Here is a 23209-nt window from a genome sequence, read left to right as displayed (position 1 = left end):
GTTCTGCAGATCCTAAAATCTAAGACAGCCACAGCTTTAAGACAATGGCTGTTGCTGTGCTTTCAACCTTTGCAAAGGAACAGAGATGGGTACCAAACTAGATGGAGATGCAAGAGTTTCTACTGCTTTATTGTTGCCTTAGAGGGCAACTGAAAAGTTGGTCCTTTTAAAACAAAAACACTTCCTAGATGCCTGTTATAACAAGACTTAAAATCTTTTTGATTTTTGAGTTTTGGTTTTCTTTGTTTGTTTTGAGAAAAGATTTCTCTGTGTAGCCCTGGCTGCCCTGGAATTTGCACTGTAGACCAGGCTGGCCTTGAACTAACAGAGAATCCAAGCACTCAGGAGGCAGAAGCAGGTCGATCTCTTGAGTTCGAGGCCAGCCTGGGCTACAGAATGATTTCCAAGACAGCCAGAACTACACAGAGAAATCTGTCTCAAAACAAAAACAAAAAACCAACCAAACAAACAAAAAACAAACCAAAACAAACAAACAAAAAAGAGGGTGGGGGCTGGAAAAATGGCTTGGCACTGAAGGGCAGAGGCTACTCTTCCAGTAGACCCAGGTTCAAGTCCCACACTGTTGCTCATAACTGTCTGTCTGCATTTCCAGGGGATCCTAAACCCTTACACAATAGGCATGCACACAGGAAAACGCAAATGCACATTAAATAAAAACAAATTATTTTTTAAAAGAAGAAGTAAGTGGGTCAGCAACATGGGTCCATGCAGTGGCTAAAGGTGCTTACTTGGCATACCTGGCCACCTCGGTTTAAACCCTGGAACTCACACAAATGTGGAAGGAGAGGGATGACTCTGAACAGTTGCCCTCTGACCTCCTCTAGGAGACTGTAGCATGCGCATTCCCAAACCCACACCACAGACACAATAACAAAAAATATATTTTTAAAGCGGTGTGGGCAAACCCAGAAAGCTTAAATAGGTCACAAAAAAAAGCTTTATAGGAGATAAAACTTGAATGTGGTGTACATGATAAAGTTAGCTTTAATCTATGGTCAGATGTTGGTAGATGCTTGTCAGCCAATCTTTATCACACATTAAGAAAAACTAAAAACAAAGGACTCCAAATTGTGTAGCTCTTAACATCAGTTAAAGCAAAGACAGTCTATACCAGGCCATAGTGGTGCATACCTGTAATCCCAGCACTCAGGAGGCAGAGGCAGGTGGATCGTTGTGAGCTGAAGGCCAACCTGGTCTACAGAGCAAGTTCCAGGACAGCGAGGGATACACAGAGAAACCCTGTCTCGAAAAACAAAGTAACTAACTAACTATCTAACTAATTAACTAATACAATCTAATAACCTCAGGGATTGTTTATCCACACAAGATCAAACCTTATTGATATCCTTAGCTCTGGGAAATAATATATTGATCTGGACAGATAAATACCAGCTACTCAGAGAAAACCAGAATAAGGCTTTCCAAATCCCCACAGTTAGCCTTAATAGTTAACACTTGAACTGGCTGAGACACAAAATACTTACCTAGGCAGATTTTCCTGAAGTTTGTGACCTCTAGGCATGTGATCACGGACCCACTGCCAGCCTGAACCAGCACACACCAGTCCTTGACTGTACTCTAAAGACAGGATGACCTCACAGAAAACTGTTCTAATCTAGGAGCTAACGGTGGCCTCCTCTAACACATCCGGCTCTTCTCTGGAAGAATAGCTCTCTCCATCCTAACTGTAGGGAAGCTTGTGGACTCTTAGGGGGTTTCCTTGTCACAATACTTCACTCACACTCTTAAGTATCCGCCTACTTCTATCAGGACTTTCCATTTTAAAGCAATATTTAGAAACATACCAAATAAAAGAACTATTATGATAGAGGCCAACTCCAGCCTCCCCAGGCCTGTGGATCTTACTTCCTGACAATGTCAAGAGGACTTGGGATTCACTGTCAGCACTAAGAATCCTTGGCCTAAGGGCACACGTCAGGGAATTTGGAGGAGGGATTTCCTTGCATCCATGTCCCCCGTTAGCTCTAACTGTCCACAGTTACCCAAGAAGAGAATCTCAACTGAGAGATTATCCAAATCAAATTAGTATGTGGGCCAGTCTGTGGAGGATTGTCCTGACAGCTAATTGTAGGGCCCAGCCTACTGGGAAAGGCAACTTCCTTAGGCTGGTGGTCCTGGGCAGTATAAGAAAGCTAGGTAAACCTGTGTTTATTACTGAGACAGCAGGCAGCATACCTCCATGATTTCTGATTCAAGTTCTTTCTTGAGTCTTTCCTCCAAATTCCTTCAAGGATGGACTGTAACCTGGAAGTATAAGCCAAACAAACCCTTTCCTACCCTCTGCTGCCTTCGGTCAGGTATTTTACAGCGACAGAATGAAATTAGAGCAATCTGAAAAGCAGATGCCACTGAGATGCTGAGACATAGGACAATGAAGAGGATGACTGCCCGTAGCTAATTTATGCTGAAGGCACATCAGCGTTTGGTTGTGCCAAGCCTAGGATGGCTCCATTTTATTAAGCAACAGTTTTGACCTGATGTACTTGAATTTTAAGCATAAGACCCTAGAAAGGGCAAACAACCAGCACACCAGGGGCCCCAAACTCACTACATCAACAAACAACTCCTGAACCAGCACACACCAGTCCTTGACTGTACTCTAAAGACAGGATGACCTCATCATACACAACAGGATAGTGTTGTGCTTAGCAACGACACTATCTGCAATCCCCTCACCTGAGCCTATTTAGAAGGAGCACCCCAAGACCAGAGTGTGGCTGGACAGTGATTACATGGTCAGCTGCCAAAGAGCCGAGAAATAACCACAGGCAAGGTCCCCTGCCTTTGTCCTCGGTTTCAGGGCAGTTTCTCCTGCCTGGCTGATTGATAAGACTTACTCCTTCCCCAACAGACCTTTGTTTGTCCCCCAATGCCTAGACTCCCGAGCCTTTCTACATTCTGCAAGCTGCGCATTAGTTTATTTTTGTGTGAAATGTTAATATATGATTTAATATCAGTGATTTAAGATTGGAATAAAAGAGCTGTGATTGCCCAGGGTCTGCGAGTCAGCAAAATTGGGCTTACTTGGAAAACCGCAGCCAAGGATAGCATTAATGTTCTTTAATAAATCGTGACAGTGTAAAAAGACACATGTCCCTGCATGTTTGTGACAGAACTCGGGGAATCACCACACCTCTTTTCTCCTCTGGTGTACGCTCTCCCAACCTGTGTACCTAGTCTTCACCAACCTTTGTGGACACCGACAGTTGGTAGAGATTCGGTGCTGCTGGGCGGAGGAGGGCACAGATGCACCCGCTGCACGGAGCGAGCGCTCAGCCTGGGACAGTTCAGCAGCTCTGGATGCAGGCCAAGCTCCACCCAGAAGGATCGCGGCTGCGAGGCTCCTCGGAGCCAGATTAGACTCATTCGCAAACTAAAACGGCACTCTACTCCTACACACCCGGTCACAGGAACCATTTCCAGGGACATGGTGTCATGGTATCCTCTTGTGGTTCCTGCTGTCAGTGGAGGGGAAGCCGAAAACGATGGGAGAAACCTGGAGAGTCTCTCCACAGACGTAAGGACCCAGATCCCAAACACAGCAGGGACCAAAAGGGATGTCTCAGTGATGTGTAGCAGCCATATTCTTAAAGTCTGGATTTCTCATTGGATTCGCATCCCGAAACAACTTGCCTGGTTGGCCATCAAGACACAGACCCGCCCCCTAAAGCTTAAGGGACGGGAGGAGCACAGCCACCTACCCGAGTGAGATTCCATGAATTCTAGACCCAAGGCTGCTCCGACAGCCCAGTTTACCCCCAACTAGATCCACATTGGCTCCACTAGGGGAAAAGGGCATAAGCAGAGCCTGTCCCGGCTTTCCTGACTGGGCACTTGCTCAGCAGGCAATTCTTGTTTTCTCCGTTTCCAATGGGGTCACAGATGTGTTCAGGGAATTCCAGTCTCTATGGAAACAACACATCCCGTCATAGAAGACAAAAGTAAGACCAGGTCTCGTTGGAATAAGGGAAACTGATATTATCACACTAGAGGAATTGAAATGATGCAGATTTCTCTACCTTTCCATATTCAGTCAGTAACATAGAAAGCATATATATGAAGGAACACAATTATTGAAGACAATTATTGAAGTGTAATTTATAGACAGAGGCCAAGCATACTAGCAAAATTCCTATACTTTAACAATGACCAAGCACTTAACTTGACCCAATGACTTTTTTTTTTTTTTTTTTTTTTTTTTTGGTTTTTCGAGACAGGGTTTCTCTGCAGCTTTTTTAGAGCCTGTCCTGGAACTATCTCTTGTAGACCAGGCTGGCCTCGAACTCACAGAGATCCGCCTGTCTCTGCCTCCCGAGGGCTGGGATTAAAGGCGTGCGCCACCACCGCCCGGCTCCCAATGACTTTTGATGTCTTCTAGAAGCTCAATATCACCTGCCTCCAAACAGCCAGTCTTGAGACAACAGGTGCTACACCATTCAGCCTGGCCCTCAGACACCCACGAGGGTCAGATTCAAGAGGGACACTGAGTCAGATTGCTCCTGGTGGCTGTCACTAAACCTGAGATCGCAATCTCTATCTGAAGTCAGATTCAGCCACCCAATCTTGTGGAGACAGCTAAAACATACAAATTAATAGTAAAAAGCAGGGAAAGGAGATCTACTCAATATGGTCACATTGGGAAGAGGAGCAAAGATTCAGTGATCCTCACCAGTCCCTCTTGGGATGACTAAAGTGAGAAGGAAGGTTAGGGGACCTAGGCACATTAAGCAGTCCGGGACAAGGCATGATCCCACCATAACTCAAATTCATCATTTCTATGAGGTTCCAATCTCTTTAGTGGAGGAGGGAAGCATTTTGGAGAAAGCTCCAGCTCTGGCTGATCCGGGCTTTTCTTCTTCCAACGCGAGATTCCTAGAGAAATCCCAATTCCTTGGATTTTTGTTTTTCTTTTGTTGTTGTTGTTGTTTTGCTTTTCTGACAACAGGCTGGCCTTGAACTCAGAGATCTACCTGCCCCGCCTCCTGAGTGCTGAGATTAAAGACCTGTGCCACCATCACCTAGCTGGGGTTCACTGTTTTAATACCATTAAAGCTAGAGCATCTCCTTAGAAAATACTCCTTTCTGCCAGGTTAGTGACAGGGACACAAGATTTAACATCAAACAGAATGGTGGGACCCGAAAGGAAGTAACTTGGGACTACTCAGAAAGAGCAGTGTATCTATTTTAAGGCGTTGGGGAAAGAAGGGTGACGCACTGGGAGGCAGAAGTCTTGTTAATGTGTGACGCAGAGCATGTGAGCGAAGGAAGGGATGCACCATTCAAAGTTCTTGGTGGTTTAGGATCTAGTTGCCTGAGGAGCTTGCTCATTTCTGTGGTGGGGGTGTTAGGTTTTGGCTAGGTGCTAACTGGGCCACAGTTTCCTGCAGTGTTTCAGATACTGGCAGGTTCCCTACCGCGAGTATGTCTGTGACCCTCTAACTGGCTCTGTTACCCAGACTTGAGGAAGGAAGTGCTAATTCCTAGAGATGAAGCAACTCCGTCTTGGATAACCTGGTTCTCAGAGCTGATTCTGAGGTACCTGATGCTGCAGGGATAGTTTAACAGCTAGGCTGGGTTTGTAATCAAGCCCCCTAGCTGTCCGGATTAGAGTGTGACAGGCCAAGAAACTTAGAGACGGGCCACATCATACTCTGTCTGGCACTCCATCTCATGGTCTCAAGGAACAATCTCTGTTTCAATGTTCTCAGCCACACCTCACAGTGAAATTATAGAATCACATCAGGCTACTTGTCAGTTTCCCTCGACTCCTACGAGGGACTGAGAATCACAGAATCACAGTTGGGTGCTTGCCGAACAAGCCTCGGTAGCTGTGAGAATTACAGCATCAGCATTGAGAGTAGCGAGGCTGCTGCAGAAGGGTGCGACCTCAGAGACAGCTGGCCATATCTGACAATACAGACCCTACTTAAAAGGTCTGCGAGATGACAAAATTCCCACTTAATTGCTATAAGACTTCATCCGGGGTTGCACAGTTAGTTCAGAGGTAGAGCACTTGCCTTACAAGCATAAGGTCGTGGGTCCAGTCCTCAGCTGGGGGTCGAGGGAGAGACAAAATAACAAAAATGGCTGGAGAAATGACTCAGCAGTTAAGAACACTGTCTGCCCAGAGGACCTGTGTTCAATTCCCAGCACCCACAGGGAAGCTCACAACTTTTTCTAACTCTAGTTCCAGGGGATCTGACACCTTCACAGACATGCATGCTGGCAAAACACCAATGCACATAAAAAAAAACCCAATTAATTAAAAGGTTTCTACACACTGCTTGAGAGGCAGAGGCAGGCAGATCTCTGGTCTACAGAGTGAGTTTCAGGACAGCCCAGGGTTGCAAAGAGAAACCCTGTCTCAAAATAAAATAAAATAAAATGCCAAAAAAGGAACAAACAAAAAAGACTTCCACCCTTTCAGCAACATGTGAAAGCAAACAAACACAACTCTCACTCCAAAGGAGATAAGAGATAATTTATTCCAGAGCCAAGTATGAGTGACCATACCCTGAAAATACTCATGTTACCCCAGTGGTATGTTCCAATGTAGTAACAGGATCATGATATTTTATAGTTACAAAACAAAGGTAGTCAAGAGACTTGAAATATATTGGTGGAAACATTGGATAGGTAGATTACAGAAAATGAAGACATTTCTACTCTGTCTCAGATGACCCAACTTTAGCCTGCTGGTTGGTGGAGCAAGTAGTGTGCTAAATTAATATCCTTAAAAAGATTCTGATAACTACAACGATATTAGGTACTACAGGGAAGTGGACAAAAATGGCTAGCAAGAGGGTTAAAGATAGCCCAAGACAAATTAAGCTTTGGACAGATAACCTCACCTCCCCAGTCGCTGAAAATGTAATCACTTTATAGAGATTTCAAAGTTCAATAGGGCTTCTTTTCTTCTTTTGAATTGAAAAAAAATTTTTTTGAGGTAGAGTCTCACTATACAGCCCTTGCTGGCCTGAACTTGCTATGTAGACTAGGCTGGCCTCTAGCTCAGAGATCCACTTACTTATGCCTCCACAATCCTTGAACTAAAGGCATTCATCACCAGGCCCAGGAAATTATGTATGTATGTTTCCGTATGTGGGTGTGTGCACATGTGTGTGAATATGCACATGTGTGTGGGTATCTACAGAGGCTCAAAGGGGTACCCCTGAGGCTCGAGTTATAGTTGTTTGTGAGCAGCCTGATGTGGGTGCTGGAATCTGAATTTTGGGTCCTCTGCAAGAGCAGAAAGTGTTCTTAATCACTGAGCCATCTCTGCGCCCAAAGGTGAAGTGGTTTCTTTCTTCCTTTTTCTTTTTTTCTTCCTTCCTTCCTTCCTTCCTTCCTTCCTTCCTTCCTTCCTTCCTTCCTTTCTCTTTCTTTGTTCCTTCCTCTTTCCCTCCCTCCCTCCTTTCCTCTTATTCTCTTTCCTTTTCTTCCTTTTTTTTTGAGGTTGGGGGTTCATTCCTTCACAAATGCAACGAAATCAGGGAGCCAGCTGTGACTGAATCATTGCATACTTAAAACATTTTCTAATTTTCTCTTTGTCTCTCTTTCTCTCTTTCTTTCTTTCTTTTTCTTTTTTTAAAGTTGATTTGCAGCTTGCGTGTTACTGGCCTTTCAGTAGTCTGCCTTTGACAGACTTATAAGATGCCTGCATTAAAAAATGAATCGAGTGGAAGCAAAGGAAACATTTGAACATACTCTGATAAGCAGGTTGTTGAAATTCAAGATCTCGTACATTCTCAAGTTCAAACACCAGACTTAACATTGAAATCGAGACCCAGAGCAGATCACTAGAGAATGGTCAAGGACACATTAAAAAAGTAACTGGGGGAGCATGCAATCCTCTGCCATGTACAACCCCAGACTTGAAACAGTGCCTCCCCAAACCTTCAAATATTCCAAAGGGACGTTCTTCTGTACATCACCTAAATGGATACTCACAGAAACCCTTTATCCAAGGAACTACCTATCCTAAAAGTCTTTAAGTCTGATTTTCACCGATTTTTCTTCACGCAGACAAGTTACAGGATGACCCCAGAGACTCTGCACACTAAAAATACTATTCACAAAACACCACCCTTAAGCCTGTTACTGCCCCATGGGAACCAGGAGCTCTGTCTATCTCTGGCCTCCTGCTTCTTTCCTCCTAGCGCCCAGCAGCTCCTCACAACCAGTCCTTCTAGGGTAGCAATTCTAACCAGCAGAAGTCACATGCTTTCAGTGAGGGGTCCCGTCTTCTGCCCACTCGCTTAGTGACCTGCTAAATGCTAGGATGCTCCCCCATTCTACTTGTATGTTCACTTATGAAGCGGAAAAAGCTCTAAGACACTGTTCATATGGATTTAAAGATGGGGCAGCAGCCTATTCTTTGGCAATACAAAGTTGGTAGTTGTTTCTAGGCAAACACACCAGCGTGGAAAAGGACAAAAGTGATATGAACTCTCCGTTCTGCTCAGCTTCTAGTTTTCCTTTTCCCCAGCAGGTGGTTGTCAGAGAGGTCTCTGGGCCTGAGGGTTTAGATATTCTACTTACCCCTTTGCAATCATCTCTTGAATCCACCACCACTATTGACTCACGTGGTCATTTGGGTTTGAAACAGAGCTTACTTTGTAATGGAAGATGACCTTGAACCCTTGGCTGTCTTAATTCTCTTGCCTTCACTCCTGGTTTCTCAGCCATTTCTGTAGTCAATGTTAACACTCCAGATAGTGTTATTAGGAAGCACCAGGAACAGCAGGTCTCCAGGTAGCTATGGGACCCTGAAGACACCTGGAAAACTCCATGGAGCAGTTCTAGGATGACCCTTCCTGACAAGCAGTAGGTCCTACATGAAAGGTATAGCAGGGAGGGGTGTGTAGGCATCAGAGTCACTGGTATAAGGAACCTGTTCTGTCTGTTTGAAAGGCAGTATGGGAGATGAAGGCATTGTTCAGGGCCAGTGCAGAATCAGGAGACAGGCAAGAGCCCCCTGAAACAAGCCAGGTGACAGAGTAGGGGAGCCTGCTAGAGGGAGGCAAGATACTCACCAAGCCATTAGATCTTAAAGTCTCTTTTATATTGATAGTGGATGATGTAAGAGGAGTTTGGGGCCAGAAATAAACAGATGAGCTCCTATCCTCCGGCACAGGGCGATGATGAATCGTCATTAGTTTGAGTGCATACAGAATCACCATAGAAACACACCTCGTAGTCTATGAAGGGTGTTTTCAGGGAGACCTACTCTCAGTAAGGGTGGCACCATTTCGAGCACTGGGATTCAGGACTAAATAGAGAGATGGAGGGTGGGAGACTCGAGATGAGCCCCAATCTGACTGTGGAGGCAATATGGTCAACCAGTTGTCTCGTTGATTCACACAGCTAAGCTTCTTTTCTCACCACGCTTCCCCTTCCATGAGGCACTATAGGTCTTCTTAAATCTTGACTCAAAACACTGGCTTCCTTCCTTAAATTGCTTTTGGTTGGGGGGGGGGGTAGTTTGTTTTAGAAGACAGGGTTTCTCTGCATGGCACTGGCTGTCCTGGAACTCACTCTATAGACCAAAGTGGTTTTGAACTCCACAAGTCAACAGTTTGTATGTTTTAGCATATACAGACTCTAAATTTTAGCAAGAGAAAGACATGAAACTATAGGTCTATTTGGAGCCAGGTGTGGTGGCGCACACCTTTAATCCCAGCACTTGGAAGGCAAAGGCAGGTGTGTCTCTGAGTTCAAGGCCATCCTAGTCTACGGAACAGGTTCCAGGAGAGCCAGGGCTACACAGAGAAAACCTGTATAGAAAAAAAAGTCCATCTGGGAGGAGATTAAGTCCATTGGGCAGAGGGAAGAATAAAAGAGAAAAAAATGGGTGAGAAAAGATTAAAAACTCATAGTATGCATGTGTCAAAAACATCATGACAAAACCCATTACTTTGCACAATAATACATGCCATTTTTTTAATTTAGAGGAAAAAATAATATGCAGAAGAAATTACTTTTACCAATCTGGACCTAATGTAAGCATCCTGAAAATGACTAGTCTAAGGTTTAATGGTCACTAGGTTGATTATAACTTCTTGCTATGTTTACCCCTTCCTATAATCAAATGGGTAGTTGGGAACATCTGTATTTGTGAAGAACAGTATATTGTTATGTTGGTATAGTAACTCAGGAAAGTAAACACCGGACCAGAGCAAAGATAAACCTGCCGCTGTGAAGGCAAGTGCCCCATGCTCACACCACAGGGCACTGCTCCTTGATAACTGTGACAAAAGAAAACGTGTTTGTAAAACCAACAAAGTATAAAACATCCTGAATCGTGAAAATGAACAAAGCACTTTCACTTCACTAATATGAGTAATAATTCTCATGAATTCAAATTTCTGGAACAATTTCTATGCTCACCAAATATAGAATTACACTCAAATCTCATTACATTCAACACAGAGGCACCTAACTATTATCTGAGGAACCCCATAAATCCCTGGAAGCTAAACACCAATCCTGCCAGAAGGTCTATAGAATGTTCTTACTGGTGAGTCATACTTGCTTATTGTATACGAAAAGATTTAGTACAGTTTATTACATGGTACTCATAGTTTTTGGAAGGGGCCACTGAAACCAACATATCTCTTAGTATAATGACTGAAGGAGAAATTACAACAAAAAACCAATGATACAATATAAATATCAAAACAACATTTACACAAGAAAAAATCATTTATATATGTACAATTGAAATGATTGGTGACATAAAAAAAAACTAGGAACGCTTGCAAATGTGAGAGATCTATAATTGTAGAGTGACATTTACACCTACCTTCCCAGTTGACTAAGAATTAACACTTGTTAAACTACCAATGGCTTGAAAATAGTTTAAAGGACACAGAAACAAGAAATGTTAGGGAAAAAAATCAGGTAGAGAGAAAGTTAACAAACAAAAATATACAAAAGTGGGTTTTGTTCATGGAAGAGAATGACAGCCTACAGAACTGGCAAGAACTTGCCATACGAATTAAGAGGGAAAATCTCAATGTTCACAAAAAGTCATTTTTCCATGATGCATTAATCTCAAGAACTTGAAAGCAAGACTCTTTTTTAATGCCTTCTGGCATTTCAAGTAACTATCAACTCATCAATGTTCAGAAATTAAAAGAAAAACTACTTGATTCAATGCAAAATGATTCACCCATTAAACTTGTATGCACCATTGCTTTAAGAAACCTTACTAAATGTAAAGATAATGTACCTTTTTTCCTCTTTTTTTTAAATTTTAGTTTCCATCTCCTGTACTCAAGCAATCTTCTACCTCACATACTCAGTTTAAAGATAATTTTCCAGGGTCTGGAGAAATGGCCCAGTGGTTAGGAGTGTGTAATAGTCTTGCAGAGGGCTGGATTCAGTTTCCAGCATTCACATGGTACTCACGATTGCCTATAATTCCAGCCCCAGAGGATCTCCTTCTGGTCTCTGCAGGCATTACATGAATGTGCACAAATTCACACACAGATGCATGCATATACAGGTAATCTTTCAAATTAATTTAAAAGGATAATTTTTCTAGAGCAAAAATGTAAAGCATGGAGATCAGAAAGGTTCTTTTAAGAATGAAATACTGAGTTGGGCGGTGGTGGTGCACGCCTTTAATCCTAACACCTGGGAAGCAGAAGCAGGCAGATCTCTGTGAGTTCGACGCCAGCCTGGTCTATAGAGCTAGTTCCAGGACAGACAGGGCTGTTGCACTGAGAAACCCTTTCTTGAAAAATAAAACAAAGCAAAACAAAACATGAATGAACTACTGATACTGGATGTGGAAGCTGACATCTTTCGCCCAAACATTCTAGAGGTTGAAACAGGAAGATAATTTGATCAAGACCAGCCAGGGTTACATGGTAAGACTATTTCTGAAAGACAGAAACAAATCCCTAGTAAATTTCAGTAAGTACACTATCTTTCCAAAGTTTTCTTCAGATTTTGGATTTTCAAAAACAGACAAAAATTTGTATCCAGTTTTTCACATTATTCACATTTATGGAAATTAACATATGAGAAATTTTCATAGGACGGTGCCACTATTTGAGTTCCTTGTACTTTGACAAGGAAAAATTCTCACTGGGGAAGCTATTGGACATCTTTTCTAGCCAAACATACAAACATACTTTTCTTCTCTCTCTCTCTCTGAAATAGTCTTATTATGTAGCCTTGGGTAGCTGGGAAATCAGTATGTAGATCAGGTTGGCCTTGAACTCTGAGATTCCCTGACTCTGCCTCTCACATTTAGGGATTAAAGGTGTGGTACACCAGTCTGGGCCAAACATTCTTTCTTAATCCAAGAATAAGACCAAAAGGTGTTCCACATGCTTAACCTTTATAGTTCTCTCTAAATGCAGTCCTATGTTATGAAGACTTTTCAAGTTCCGTATTCGAGGGTACTGTCTGGTGAGTTCTTCTGTGTCTGTGGAAAGAACTATAATAACTGAAGGCTTTCCCACATTCTGTACATACGAAGGGTTTCTCTCCAGTGTGGCTTCTTTCATGTGACTTGACATAACGAAAAGAACGGAAGGGTTTCCCACATTGCGAACATATAAAGGGTTTCTCTCCAGTATGGATTCTTTCATGTATTTTGAGGTAACTGGGAGAACGAAAGGCTTTTCCACACTGCACACACGCATAAGGCTTCACTGTAGTGTGGGCTTTCTCGTGTCTTCTCCATGATATGCGACTACAGAAGGCTTTCCCACATTGCTTGCATAAATAGGGCTTTTCTCCAGTATGAGTCTGCTTATGACTGTGAAAGGTACTGAACCAACTGAAGGCTTTCCCGCACTGCTTACAAACATAGGGGTTCATGCCACTGTGAATTACTTCATGCCTTCTTAAATGATACAGAGAAAAGAAGGCTTTTCCACATTGCTTACATACATACGGTTTCTCTCCGGTGTGAGTTCGTTCATGTATCTGAACCTGGCGAGAAGACCTAAAGGCTTTCCCACATTGTTTACATAGATAGGGCTTCTCTCCAGTATGAATCAATTCATGGTACTGAAGGGAACCAAGAAAAGTAAAAGCTTTCCCACATTCCTTGCACACATAAGGTTTTTCTCCAGTGTGAGTTCGTTTATGAATCTGAACTTGCTTAGGAGACCTAAAGGTTTTTCCACACTGCTTACATACATAGGGTTTCTCCCCACTGTGCATCAATTCATGGTACTTAACCGAACTGTGACTAGTAAATGCTTTACCACATTGCTTACATACACATTCTCCAGAATGGATTATTTTGTGTGTTCGAAAAGCACTTTCACAACTGAAAACTTTCTCACACTGCAAACACACAAAGAGCTGCTCTCCTGTGTGAGTCCGTTCATGTTTGCGAAAGGCACCTGAAGAAGCAAAAGCCTTACCACATTTCGTGCACTTATACGGTTTCTCCCCACTGTGCATCATCTCATGGAACCGAAGTGAGCTACGGTCAGTGAAGGCTTTCCCACACAGCTTACACACATAGGGCTTTTCTCCAGTGTGAATTCTTTCGTGTGTCAGAAGGGAACTCGAACGGGCAAAGGTTTTCCCACACTGTTTACACATATAGGGCTTCTCACCAGTGTGAATTCTTTCATGTATTTGTAGGGAACTAGGAAAAGGGAAGGCTTTCCCACACTGCTTACAAACGTAAGATTTTTCTCGGCTGTGATATTCTTCATGCCTTCTAAAAGAACTGGAAGAAGTAAATCCTTTCCCACATTGCTTACATTCATACTGTTTTTCTCCAGTAGAAGTCTTTTCATCATTCTGACCGGACATGAGACACCTAACATCTTCATTACTGTGACTAGTTTCAGATTTCTCCCTAGTGGGAATTTTTTTATTCTTCTGGAAGGCTGTGGAAGAATGGGAGGCATTCTCAGATTCCTTATGTTTATTCAATTCTTTTCCATATTCCTGAGTGCCATATGGCTTGTGTCCTGGGTGAGGATGAGGAGGGACATTTAGAGACAAATGGCCAATAACCACTTCTCCATACACATGGCTTTCGTATGTGGGAACTCTTGAACATGATTTCTGGCCCACAACACACTCTGGAGTCCAGTTAATGATTTCTGCACACTGGTGACCTTCTGTATATTCACAGAGTCTCTCCAACAACTGGCTACTGCAAAAAATAAAAAGTGGGTTACTAAAAAATTGTTTATTAATGATTTATCACAAGGAGTGCTGGTTATATCCCCTGCAATAATTTTTTTCAATATTTGAATTGAATACTCTACAATATGGTTTAAGGATATTTAGAATAAAAACAGAGGTATCCATGAGTAGTTGTGTTACACTGTCTTCACTACAGGCAAAAGCTGAATGTCTGCATCACATTTAAATACATTTTCAAGGGGCTGGAGAGATGGCTCAGTGGTTAAGAGCATTGCTTGCTCTTCCAGAGGTCCTGAGTTCAATTCCTGGCAACCACAAGGTGGCTCACAACCATCTGTAATGAGGTCTGGTGCCCTCTTCTGGCCTGCAGGCATACACGCAGACAGAATATTGTATACATAATAAACAAACAAATAAATACGTACATTTTCAATATCTAATACTGTATACCTTTTTGATGTGCTAGTGACTAAAATAATGTTGGATTCTGACATACTTGTATATCCATTATGAGTTATCTTGATAATTCATTCTATTCTAAAAAGAAATTTTATTTTTATTTCGTATATAATGTATACACAAAGTCTGGAGATGAGTCAATAAAACATTTTGAATAATATTATGTACAATGAAAGACAGTATATATGAACCATGATAAAGTATTACTTATGGCATCACAATGCTCCAGTTGTTACTAATACTAGTTCTGATTGCCGAAGGTTCATGTGTAAGCAGATCTGGAGGAGATTTGTTAAAATTAAAACCGTGTGGAGCTGGGTTTATTTGTATCACTTGTTTATAAAATGTGCTAGCACACAAAGAGTCCCGAGGAACACGGCTGTCTCCTAGGGTACAAATTACCTTAGTTTTCTCCAGAGATTTTCATACTCATTTTCAATGTTTTGGTGTTCCCATTTGTTTCCTAAAATACAGACCAATAAAAATGAGTTACTGCTACAGGGAAAAAAGAGATTCTAGCTAAATTCACAATATAAAGTGATTCCCACCTGACATATTCACCCACAGTGTTTTTTTTTCCATAATCTTATTCATGTAGTAGGCTTAAATAAGACAAAACTACTTATTCTTTCATTGACCAAGTAAGAAAATAATGGCACCTTCACCTATAGAGGCCAGGTTCCTCAAGGTTTCCTGCATCACATCTTTGTAGAGGTTCTTCTGGGATGGATCCAGCATAGTCCACTCCTCCAGGGTGAAGTTCACAGCCACATCCTCAAAGGTCACTGATTCCTAAAAGAACCCATATATATTTCCAGGGGAAAGGGTGAGCCTTACAGTACTGGAGATCTAGACTTAATTCATAAGAACTTGATATGATGTTATGTTCCACAGGTGTTCAAATCATGTCCTTATTCCATACATACAATTTTATACACATGTTGATTTTTCACACAGAAATCCTAACAGCAGATTGGAGATATCTGCTAAAGCAAAAGCAGAATGAGATCACCCCTTGTGCTGAAAATTTCTACTACACAGATAGCCCTAAACTTTTTATAGCAACTTAGGATTACTTAATAACCATAAGAGAGACAACACTGACTGTCATGAGACTACATTTTATGCATGCTAGAGAAAATGTTCTACCTCTCCTGTGGAATGGAAACTGGTACTGGGAAGAATTCCTCTTCAGTCTAATTCTAAAGAATGGTATGGCTTTTCCAAACAGTTGATGCCAACCATATGCTTTTTTAAATTTACTTATTTTATGTACACAGTAATCTGTCTGCATGTTTGCCTGTACACCAAAAGAGGGCATCAGATCTTATTATAAATGGTTAATGAGCTGCCATGTGGTTGCTGGGAATTAAACTCAGGACCTCTGAAAGAACAGTCAATGTTCTTAATCTCTGAGCCATCTCTCTAGCCCCTATATGCCACTTTTATAACTTCGGTATCTTTGCAGTATTTTTGCATGGTCACCAGAAATTAGTGATTGGATAACACTTTCTTTGCATGATGAGTTCCAAAGAAGCTGGCTTAGTGGATACAATTTCATGTCTTGTCACAACTTGTTAGGGACCTTAGTACATTCTCAATGAATGTACTGAAAAATATCTGGAAGCATGTACCTGGTTTCTTATAGCTCACTCTTAATGAAAAACACTGAAAGCGGGGCATGGTAGTCCACACTTCTAATCCCAGCACATGGGAGGCAGAGGTGTACTTCTGTGGGTCCAAGGCCATTGTCGTCTAAGTAATGAGTTCCAGGATAGCCAGAGCTAAATAGTGAGACCTTGCCTCAAAGCAAACAAACATAAATATAAATAAACTGTAAAAAAAAACCAAATAAAATAAAAATTGAATGGAACTCATTAAGAATAATCTACAGTACAAGTAAACAAACAAGAAACTAGAGGCAATACTAGTAAAGCCATACTTGCTTGCAGAGGCAATATATGTTTTTATAAAAATAATCTTCTCAAAGACAATAAATATATTGTGCTTACTTGTGTAAAAGCAATAAAAATTATATATAAATTTCAGATTTCAGTACTTCCTTCTTGTTCCCAAATCTAAAAAGTACCCTTCATTAATTGATGTTCTTCTTTGAGATGCCTGTATCTACAGTTAGCCATGACTTATTCTTTCCCTGGGCTCTCTCTTTCCTAATAAAACCTGTACTCTATTTTTTAGATGTCTCTTAATTCATCTCCAGGGCTGGAGAGATGGCTTAGAGGTTAAGAGCACTGGCTGTTCTTCCAGGAGTTCTGAATACAATTCCCAGCAAGCACATGGTGGCTCACAACCATCTGTAATGGAATCTGATGCCCTCCTCTGGCGTACAGGTAAACATGTTGGCAGAAGTTTGTACAAATAATAAATAAATAAATCTTTAAAAAAAATAAATCTCCAATTGGGTGTTATAGTGTGTGCCTTTAACCCAGCACTTGGGAGGCAGAGGCAGATGGATCTTGGCTCTGGCCAAGTTCATACCCAAGTTCCTGGGAAATGGCCCAGAATTAAGTATGGCAAGGGCTTAAGGAGGAAAACTCATAATTCACTGCATTTCCCATCAAGTCCAATCTGGGGCGAGCATACATCCTGACATATTTCCTGCCTACCTACCTCAAGCACATCCGGTACAGATGGATCAAACAAACCTGTTTAGGGGAGTGAACACATGTGGCCCCCAGCATTTCAGGAACTACCTGTCCTTGGGCAAGGGGCTTACAGATCACAGGTATTTTTGTTTCATGGATCTCTAAGGCATTGTAATTAAAGCTTAAAATGTAACTGTGACTCTCACAGAGGGAGACTCTTAAATGAGATAATGCCTCAACAAAATTTGCCTATAGGCAAGTCTGAGGCCATTTTCATTACTGACTGCATGGTGGGGTCCAGCTCACTGTGGGAAGTGCCACCACGGATAGGTATAAGAACACAGACTGAGCAAGCCATGGTGAACAAGCCAGTTTGCTTAGCAGCACTCTGTGGCCTCGGTTCCAGGTCTTGACTCCAGTTTCATGCTTCCACAGGGCTTGGAGGGCTCAAATCAATGTAAAAAGGAAGAACACACTTTATCAAACACAGAGGCTATGCTGTGCCGAGAGAGAGATCTTCATTAGAATCGAGTCCTGCACACTGTCCTGCTAAGAGTAGTAGTAGTTACCCCAAATGAGCTTAACCTCAGCCCTCACAGCTATCCTTAAACTGATGGGACAATCACAGAGCAGGAATTAAAAGTTAAAAATCTGATCTAATCTACATGGGAAGTAGAAAAAGACAAGATCTCCTAAGTAAACTGGGAGCATGGGGACCACGGGAGAGGGTTGAAGTGGAAGGGAGAGGAAGGAAGGGGAGCAGAGAAAATATATAACTCAATAAAATCAATAAAAAAGGAAGTTAAAAATCTGGACACGGGCCAGTGAGATGCATCACTGGGTAAACACTGAGCATTTGAGTTAGTTCCTGGAAACCTCTGTGAGGAGAGAATGAATTCCAGAGAGCTGTCCTTTAACTTCCATATACATGCCATGACACACAGACCTCCTCCCGTGCACAATAAATAATAAACTGCTTTAGAAAAATTATGATTGCTCTGTATGGCAGAGTTCATTTATTTTGAGTCAGGCTCTTACTATGTATGTAGCTCTGGCTGGCCTGAAACTCACTCTGTAGATGAGACTGTCCTGGAACTCACATCGATCCACCTGCCTCTGCTTCTGGAGTGCTGGAATTAAATGACCAACTTGGGCAGACTTTAAATTTGTCTAAAGCTTAATCATATATTAGAGAGTCTGCCTTTATGAGTAGTAAATTCCTGAAAAGCAGACTATGATAGATTAATTGTTCCTGAGACATACCACACACAGGAAGAATTTAAAGAATCTTTTAGCTTGACAGACAATAAATACTTAACTGATTAACCCAAAAGTTAAAGCGGTCTTTAGACTATTTATTGGACTCTAACATATGAATTAACTCTTATATATTACTCAGCTAACTGGCTCTAATATATTAATAAGGAAATTATTAGGCTCTAATATAAAGAAGAGAGTTTTTTCACTATTGACTTATCCTTTCCTATCTCAGTGAGGTCTTCCAAGTCTTCCTGTTTCTAATCCTTCTTGGCTGCTGCTGTATACAGCATGCTCTGATGTGCTCAGCTTTTTGCCAAAGACAGCTGGCTTGATTTGCAGCAATAAGAAACTATCTTCCACACGAAACAGCTGTTAGGGATGCAAGGATTATGACGAACAGTGAGGGAGTATCGGAACACTTTACAGTGTGTTAGAAGAGCATACCTGTTCATTTTACAAAAAAGGAATCTGTGCATGCGCAGTGGTAGTTCGCCCAGAATATGCACACTGCACACACTGCCAACTGTGTCTGTACTCTGAGTCAACCTCTGATTTAGATGTAATCCAAAGGGTGACTCGGGCATTCAAGACTGGGTGGCCTTCATGTAAAAGACAACCTGATACACAGAGAGAGGAGGTAATGGAGGAAAAAGCACCAACGCCATAAATCCGAGACAACTCTGACCTCCTTGCCCGGAAGGGCAAGAGTAAACTATGAAACTATGAAACCACTCCCTGGATTTTTTTTCCCTGCCCTATCTAACCTGCTGGGTAGAACAGATCTTTGGGATGTTAATCCACTGTCTTCTCAGATTGCTGGCTCTCTGAATAAGACACAGATGTAGGATTCAATACCTAGCTCTGTCCACTGGCTCCCAAAAGTGATGGGTGGCATGGACCAGTTTCCCAGCTCACTTTATCTTCCACCATATACACAAGAGATTAAGGCAAAGAATCCACAACTCACAAGCACACAAGTTTCAGCCCTGTACAAGTGTTGTATAGAGGGCATGTTAATTCACTCATAATTCAAAGCGGGCAACACTCTGCTTAGTGATAAAACACATGAAGGCTAAAAGGAATGTGTACATGCACACACACACACACACACACACACACACACACACACACTCCAGATACAAAGCCAAAGGAGATGAGGATGCCACGGAGCCCAACACATTCACTCACCTGCACGTGGCTCCTCTGATCCGCACACGCACAAGGAATTTTAGTGTGAAACAAATGGTTTACTGTAACCTTTCTCTTGGCTTTCACAGGCCTTATCATTCTAGCTACTCACCTACAAACCGCAGAAATTGCTACGACCTACTTAATCATGAAAGAAAATTCTAAAATGCTGAAATAACCCAATTATTTTATTTTTAAAAAATTATATAACGAGGGAAGCATCCAGGCAAAGCAGCCTGCGTTGCTCACAGTTACACAAAGAAACCCTCAGTCAGAACGTTAGATACTGGGTCTGGAGAGATGGCTCAGTGGTCAAGAGCATTGGTTGCTCTTACAAAGGACCCAGATTCAATTCTCAACACCTACAAGGCAACGCCAACCCCAGGGGATCTGATGCCCTCTTCTGGACTCCATAGGCACCAACAACACCCGTGGTGCACAAACACACGGGAAGGCAAAACACCTCTACACATCAATAGAAGAAAAAAGTTAAATATTAAGCTCATTAAATACATGCTCATCCACCACAGAAATTCAGCAATTGCCTGAAAGGGGCTTATCAGAAACAAAGACACTCTGATTACACAGGAACCTCCAAGAGTTCTTGAGGTTCTATTCCGAAATACAGGACAAAGACCACATAGTCCATTATACTGCATGCCCATATGAACCACAGATGCCAAGCTCTTTTCTTCACTGTATTCTGACTACAGCACTGGGGATGCAAAACCAAACATATGAAAAGGTTGAACTGGACAGTGCTGCCATCCTGGTTTAAGGCTATATTCCCATAACTCTACTTATCACTATCATCTATCATCATTATTACTGTGATTAGGATTATTATTGCAGGACCAGTTGTGCTCGTGATCTAAGGAACTCCACTACTGAAAACACCCTTCTTAAGTTTTAACCCCAATAAAGCCTCCAAATGCCCACTTTTTGCTTCAGCACTGAAGACCTGAATTTATCAGTAGAAAAATATCTGGGTAGATTTTCCTTAAGATTCTCCTCGCTCTGATCCTTCAGCCACCCCAGGCTGGGCCAGCACACACCAGTTCCCTAAAGACATGATGACCTCAGAAAAAATCCTTTCTCTGACTGTGGAGCCCCCTATTTCACCAGGCTCGCCTGCCTTCCATTTGCTCTCGTTTGTCCATATTCACAACCGTTTTTAACTCCCCACAAGAGACAATCCTCCCCAGCCCAACCATTGGCAAGCTTGAGGACCAACCACGCAGGACTTGATCCTATTGCAACGCTCCATTCACACACAATCGCGGCCTTACTTGATGAAACAAGTTCATGTTAAAATGATGTCTAGAGGGGCTGGAGAGATGGCTCAGAGGTTAAGAGCACTGGCTGCTCTTCCAGAGGTCCCGAGTTCAATTCCCAGCAACCACACGGTGGCTCACAACCATCTATAATGAGATCTGGTGCCCTCTCCTGTCATGCAGGCATCAATCCGAGCCACTTATGCACATGGATCAAATTTTTCTTTGCAAGGACGTCTGGCAACGGCAGAAGGACTTGGAAAGTTAGACTTTTGTTCAGAGTTACAAAATCTTTAGGCCAAGGATAGAGGTCATGGAATTATAGGAAAGCAGATGCCACTGAAATGAGAGAGAATGAGAGAGAGAGAATGAGAGAAAGATATATATATATATAGATATAGATATATAAAGATATATATCTATATCTATATATATATATATATATATATATATATATAGAGAGAGAGAGAGAGAGAGAGAACAGAAAACAGTATGAAGCACTCCTTTAATCCCAGCACTCAGGGAGGCAGATGCAGGCAGATCTCTGTGAGTTCGAGGCCAGCCTAATGTACAGGAGTGAGTTCCAGGACAGCTAGAGCTATTCAGAGAAACCCTGTCTCAAAACACCCCTCCCCCCTAAAAAAAAAAAAAAAAAGAAGAAGAAAAGAAAACCGGCTGGGGTTGCTCTGCGTTATTCAATACTGTGGGGATTACCAGCTTTCTGACCGTGCCAAGCCTAATATGATTCTATTTTGTTAAGTGACAACTCCGCACTGGTTTATTCTGAGTATCAATGTCAACAAAACACATAAGGAACAAATTAATAATGTATCTCAATAATGACACCTGAAAATAAATCAGATTATTAAAATAAAGCCCTACTAAAACTAATTCATCAACCTAATCAGGTGTAACCCCTGCCTAAGACTACAGAAAGTGAACTGGTCTATTGAATGATCAGAGGTTCAACTATTAAGTGACAGGAAACATGTCGCAGGAAAGGACCCCTGCCTCTGCCGCAGGACTCCAGAGCCAGTGCAAAGTCTCCTGCCACGGGCCTCAGCTCTTCTCAAACGGACGGTCTAATGGCCTCCGCTCCAGAGGTGCTTTGGACATCTCTGAATCTTCATTGCTAAATCTTATCAGTTCTCTGCCTCAAATTTGAAGAGAACCTCCCTTATCTTCAAGCATCTTTAACCGTATCCTAGACATTCAGCAACCTGAACATTTGTATGCCATAGTGTGAAGAGTTCGTGCGTTGTAACCTGCTTGCCTGTTGGTATTAGTGGTTAAGACTGAGATAAAAGAATCGTGGTTGCCAATGGCCATCTCGCAAGGATAACCAGGTGTACTCGTCAAATTGGAGCCAAAGAAGCCCACAAGGGCTGCGAAATGATTAGCTATTAAGTAAATTGGGATATTGTGGAGACATAATGGTCTCCTATTTTCCAGATAACGTGCACAGAACCCAGGATCACCACACCCCGCGGCTCTCCTCCCTCCCTCCCCGCACACGAGCCCTAAACCAAGTATCCCCCACGACTCTCCGCCTACATGGCCCGGACTGCAAAGACGCGGGCGCCCAGGAAACCCGAGAAGTTGCAGCACCGAGCGCTCGGCGAGGGCCAGGACCGTGACTCTGCCTGCTGACCCAGGTCCACCCAGAGCGACCCGGGCAGCGCGGCCCAGCGGAGCCCGATGAGAATCCACTGTTGCCTCGGCTTGCAGCAGCCTCCTCCTCACGCCCAGCGGCACGCACCATTTCCAGAGACCGGGAGTCCTGATGCCCTCCTGAAACTCCTGTAGTCAGTGAAGAGGACGCAGATACCGAGGGGAGAGACCTGGGGACCTCGGCCAAAGACACAGGACAACAATATGGCGGGGACACACAATGGCACCCCAAATGTTGTGCAGCCTCCGTCACCAAAGACCAAAACTCCTCATTGGACAGTTCACAAAGGCACCAAACGTTCTCCCTGATTGGGCAAAAACCCGTGGGCCCGCCTCCTGGATCCTGAGTGACAGGGGAAGCATCTCCTTCCTCGCAGGTTGATGTCACTGACAGAGTTCTGGCTGAAGACTTCACAACTGGCCCCGTTTCTTACTCTGGAGAACTCCGGGCCCAACCTGGGAAAAAACGTGCGTTTAAAGCGCAGGTAATCCTGGCTTTGCAGATACTTATTCAGTGGGTGATTCCGCCGCTTTTTCCTCAAAGTGAGGTTGCCGGTGACCTTAGAGAATCTCACA

General features: G+C 42.7%; 1 protein-coding gene across 1 annotated transcript; it reads right to left on the bottom strand.

Annotated features, from left to right (window-relative positions):
* Positions 1–10804: 10804 nt before the first annotated feature.
* Positions 10805–22922, bottom strand: LOC119808079 (zinc finger protein 878-like). The gene is made up of 4 exons (XM_038320415.1): positions 22722–22922; positions 15300–15426; positions 15037–15097; positions 10805–14182 (listed from the first exon to the last, which is right to left on the bottom strand). Exons 1-4 carry the CDS (start codon positions 22722–22724, stop codon positions 12424–12426), a joined length of 1950 nt encoding a protein of 649 aa, XP_038176343.1. The 5' UTR covers positions 22725–22922; the 3' UTR covers positions 10805–12423.
* Between the last annotated feature and the right edge of the window lie 287 nt (positions 22923–23209).

Source organism: Arvicola amphibius, chromosome 2, assembly GCF_903992535.2.
Source record: "Arvicola amphibius chromosome 2, mArvAmp1.2, whole genome shotgun sequence".
Taxonomy (NCBI): domain Eukaryota; kingdom Metazoa; phylum Chordata; class Mammalia; order Rodentia; family Cricetidae; genus Arvicola; species Arvicola amphibius.
This window is presented reverse-complemented; position numbering and strand designations above follow the sequence as displayed.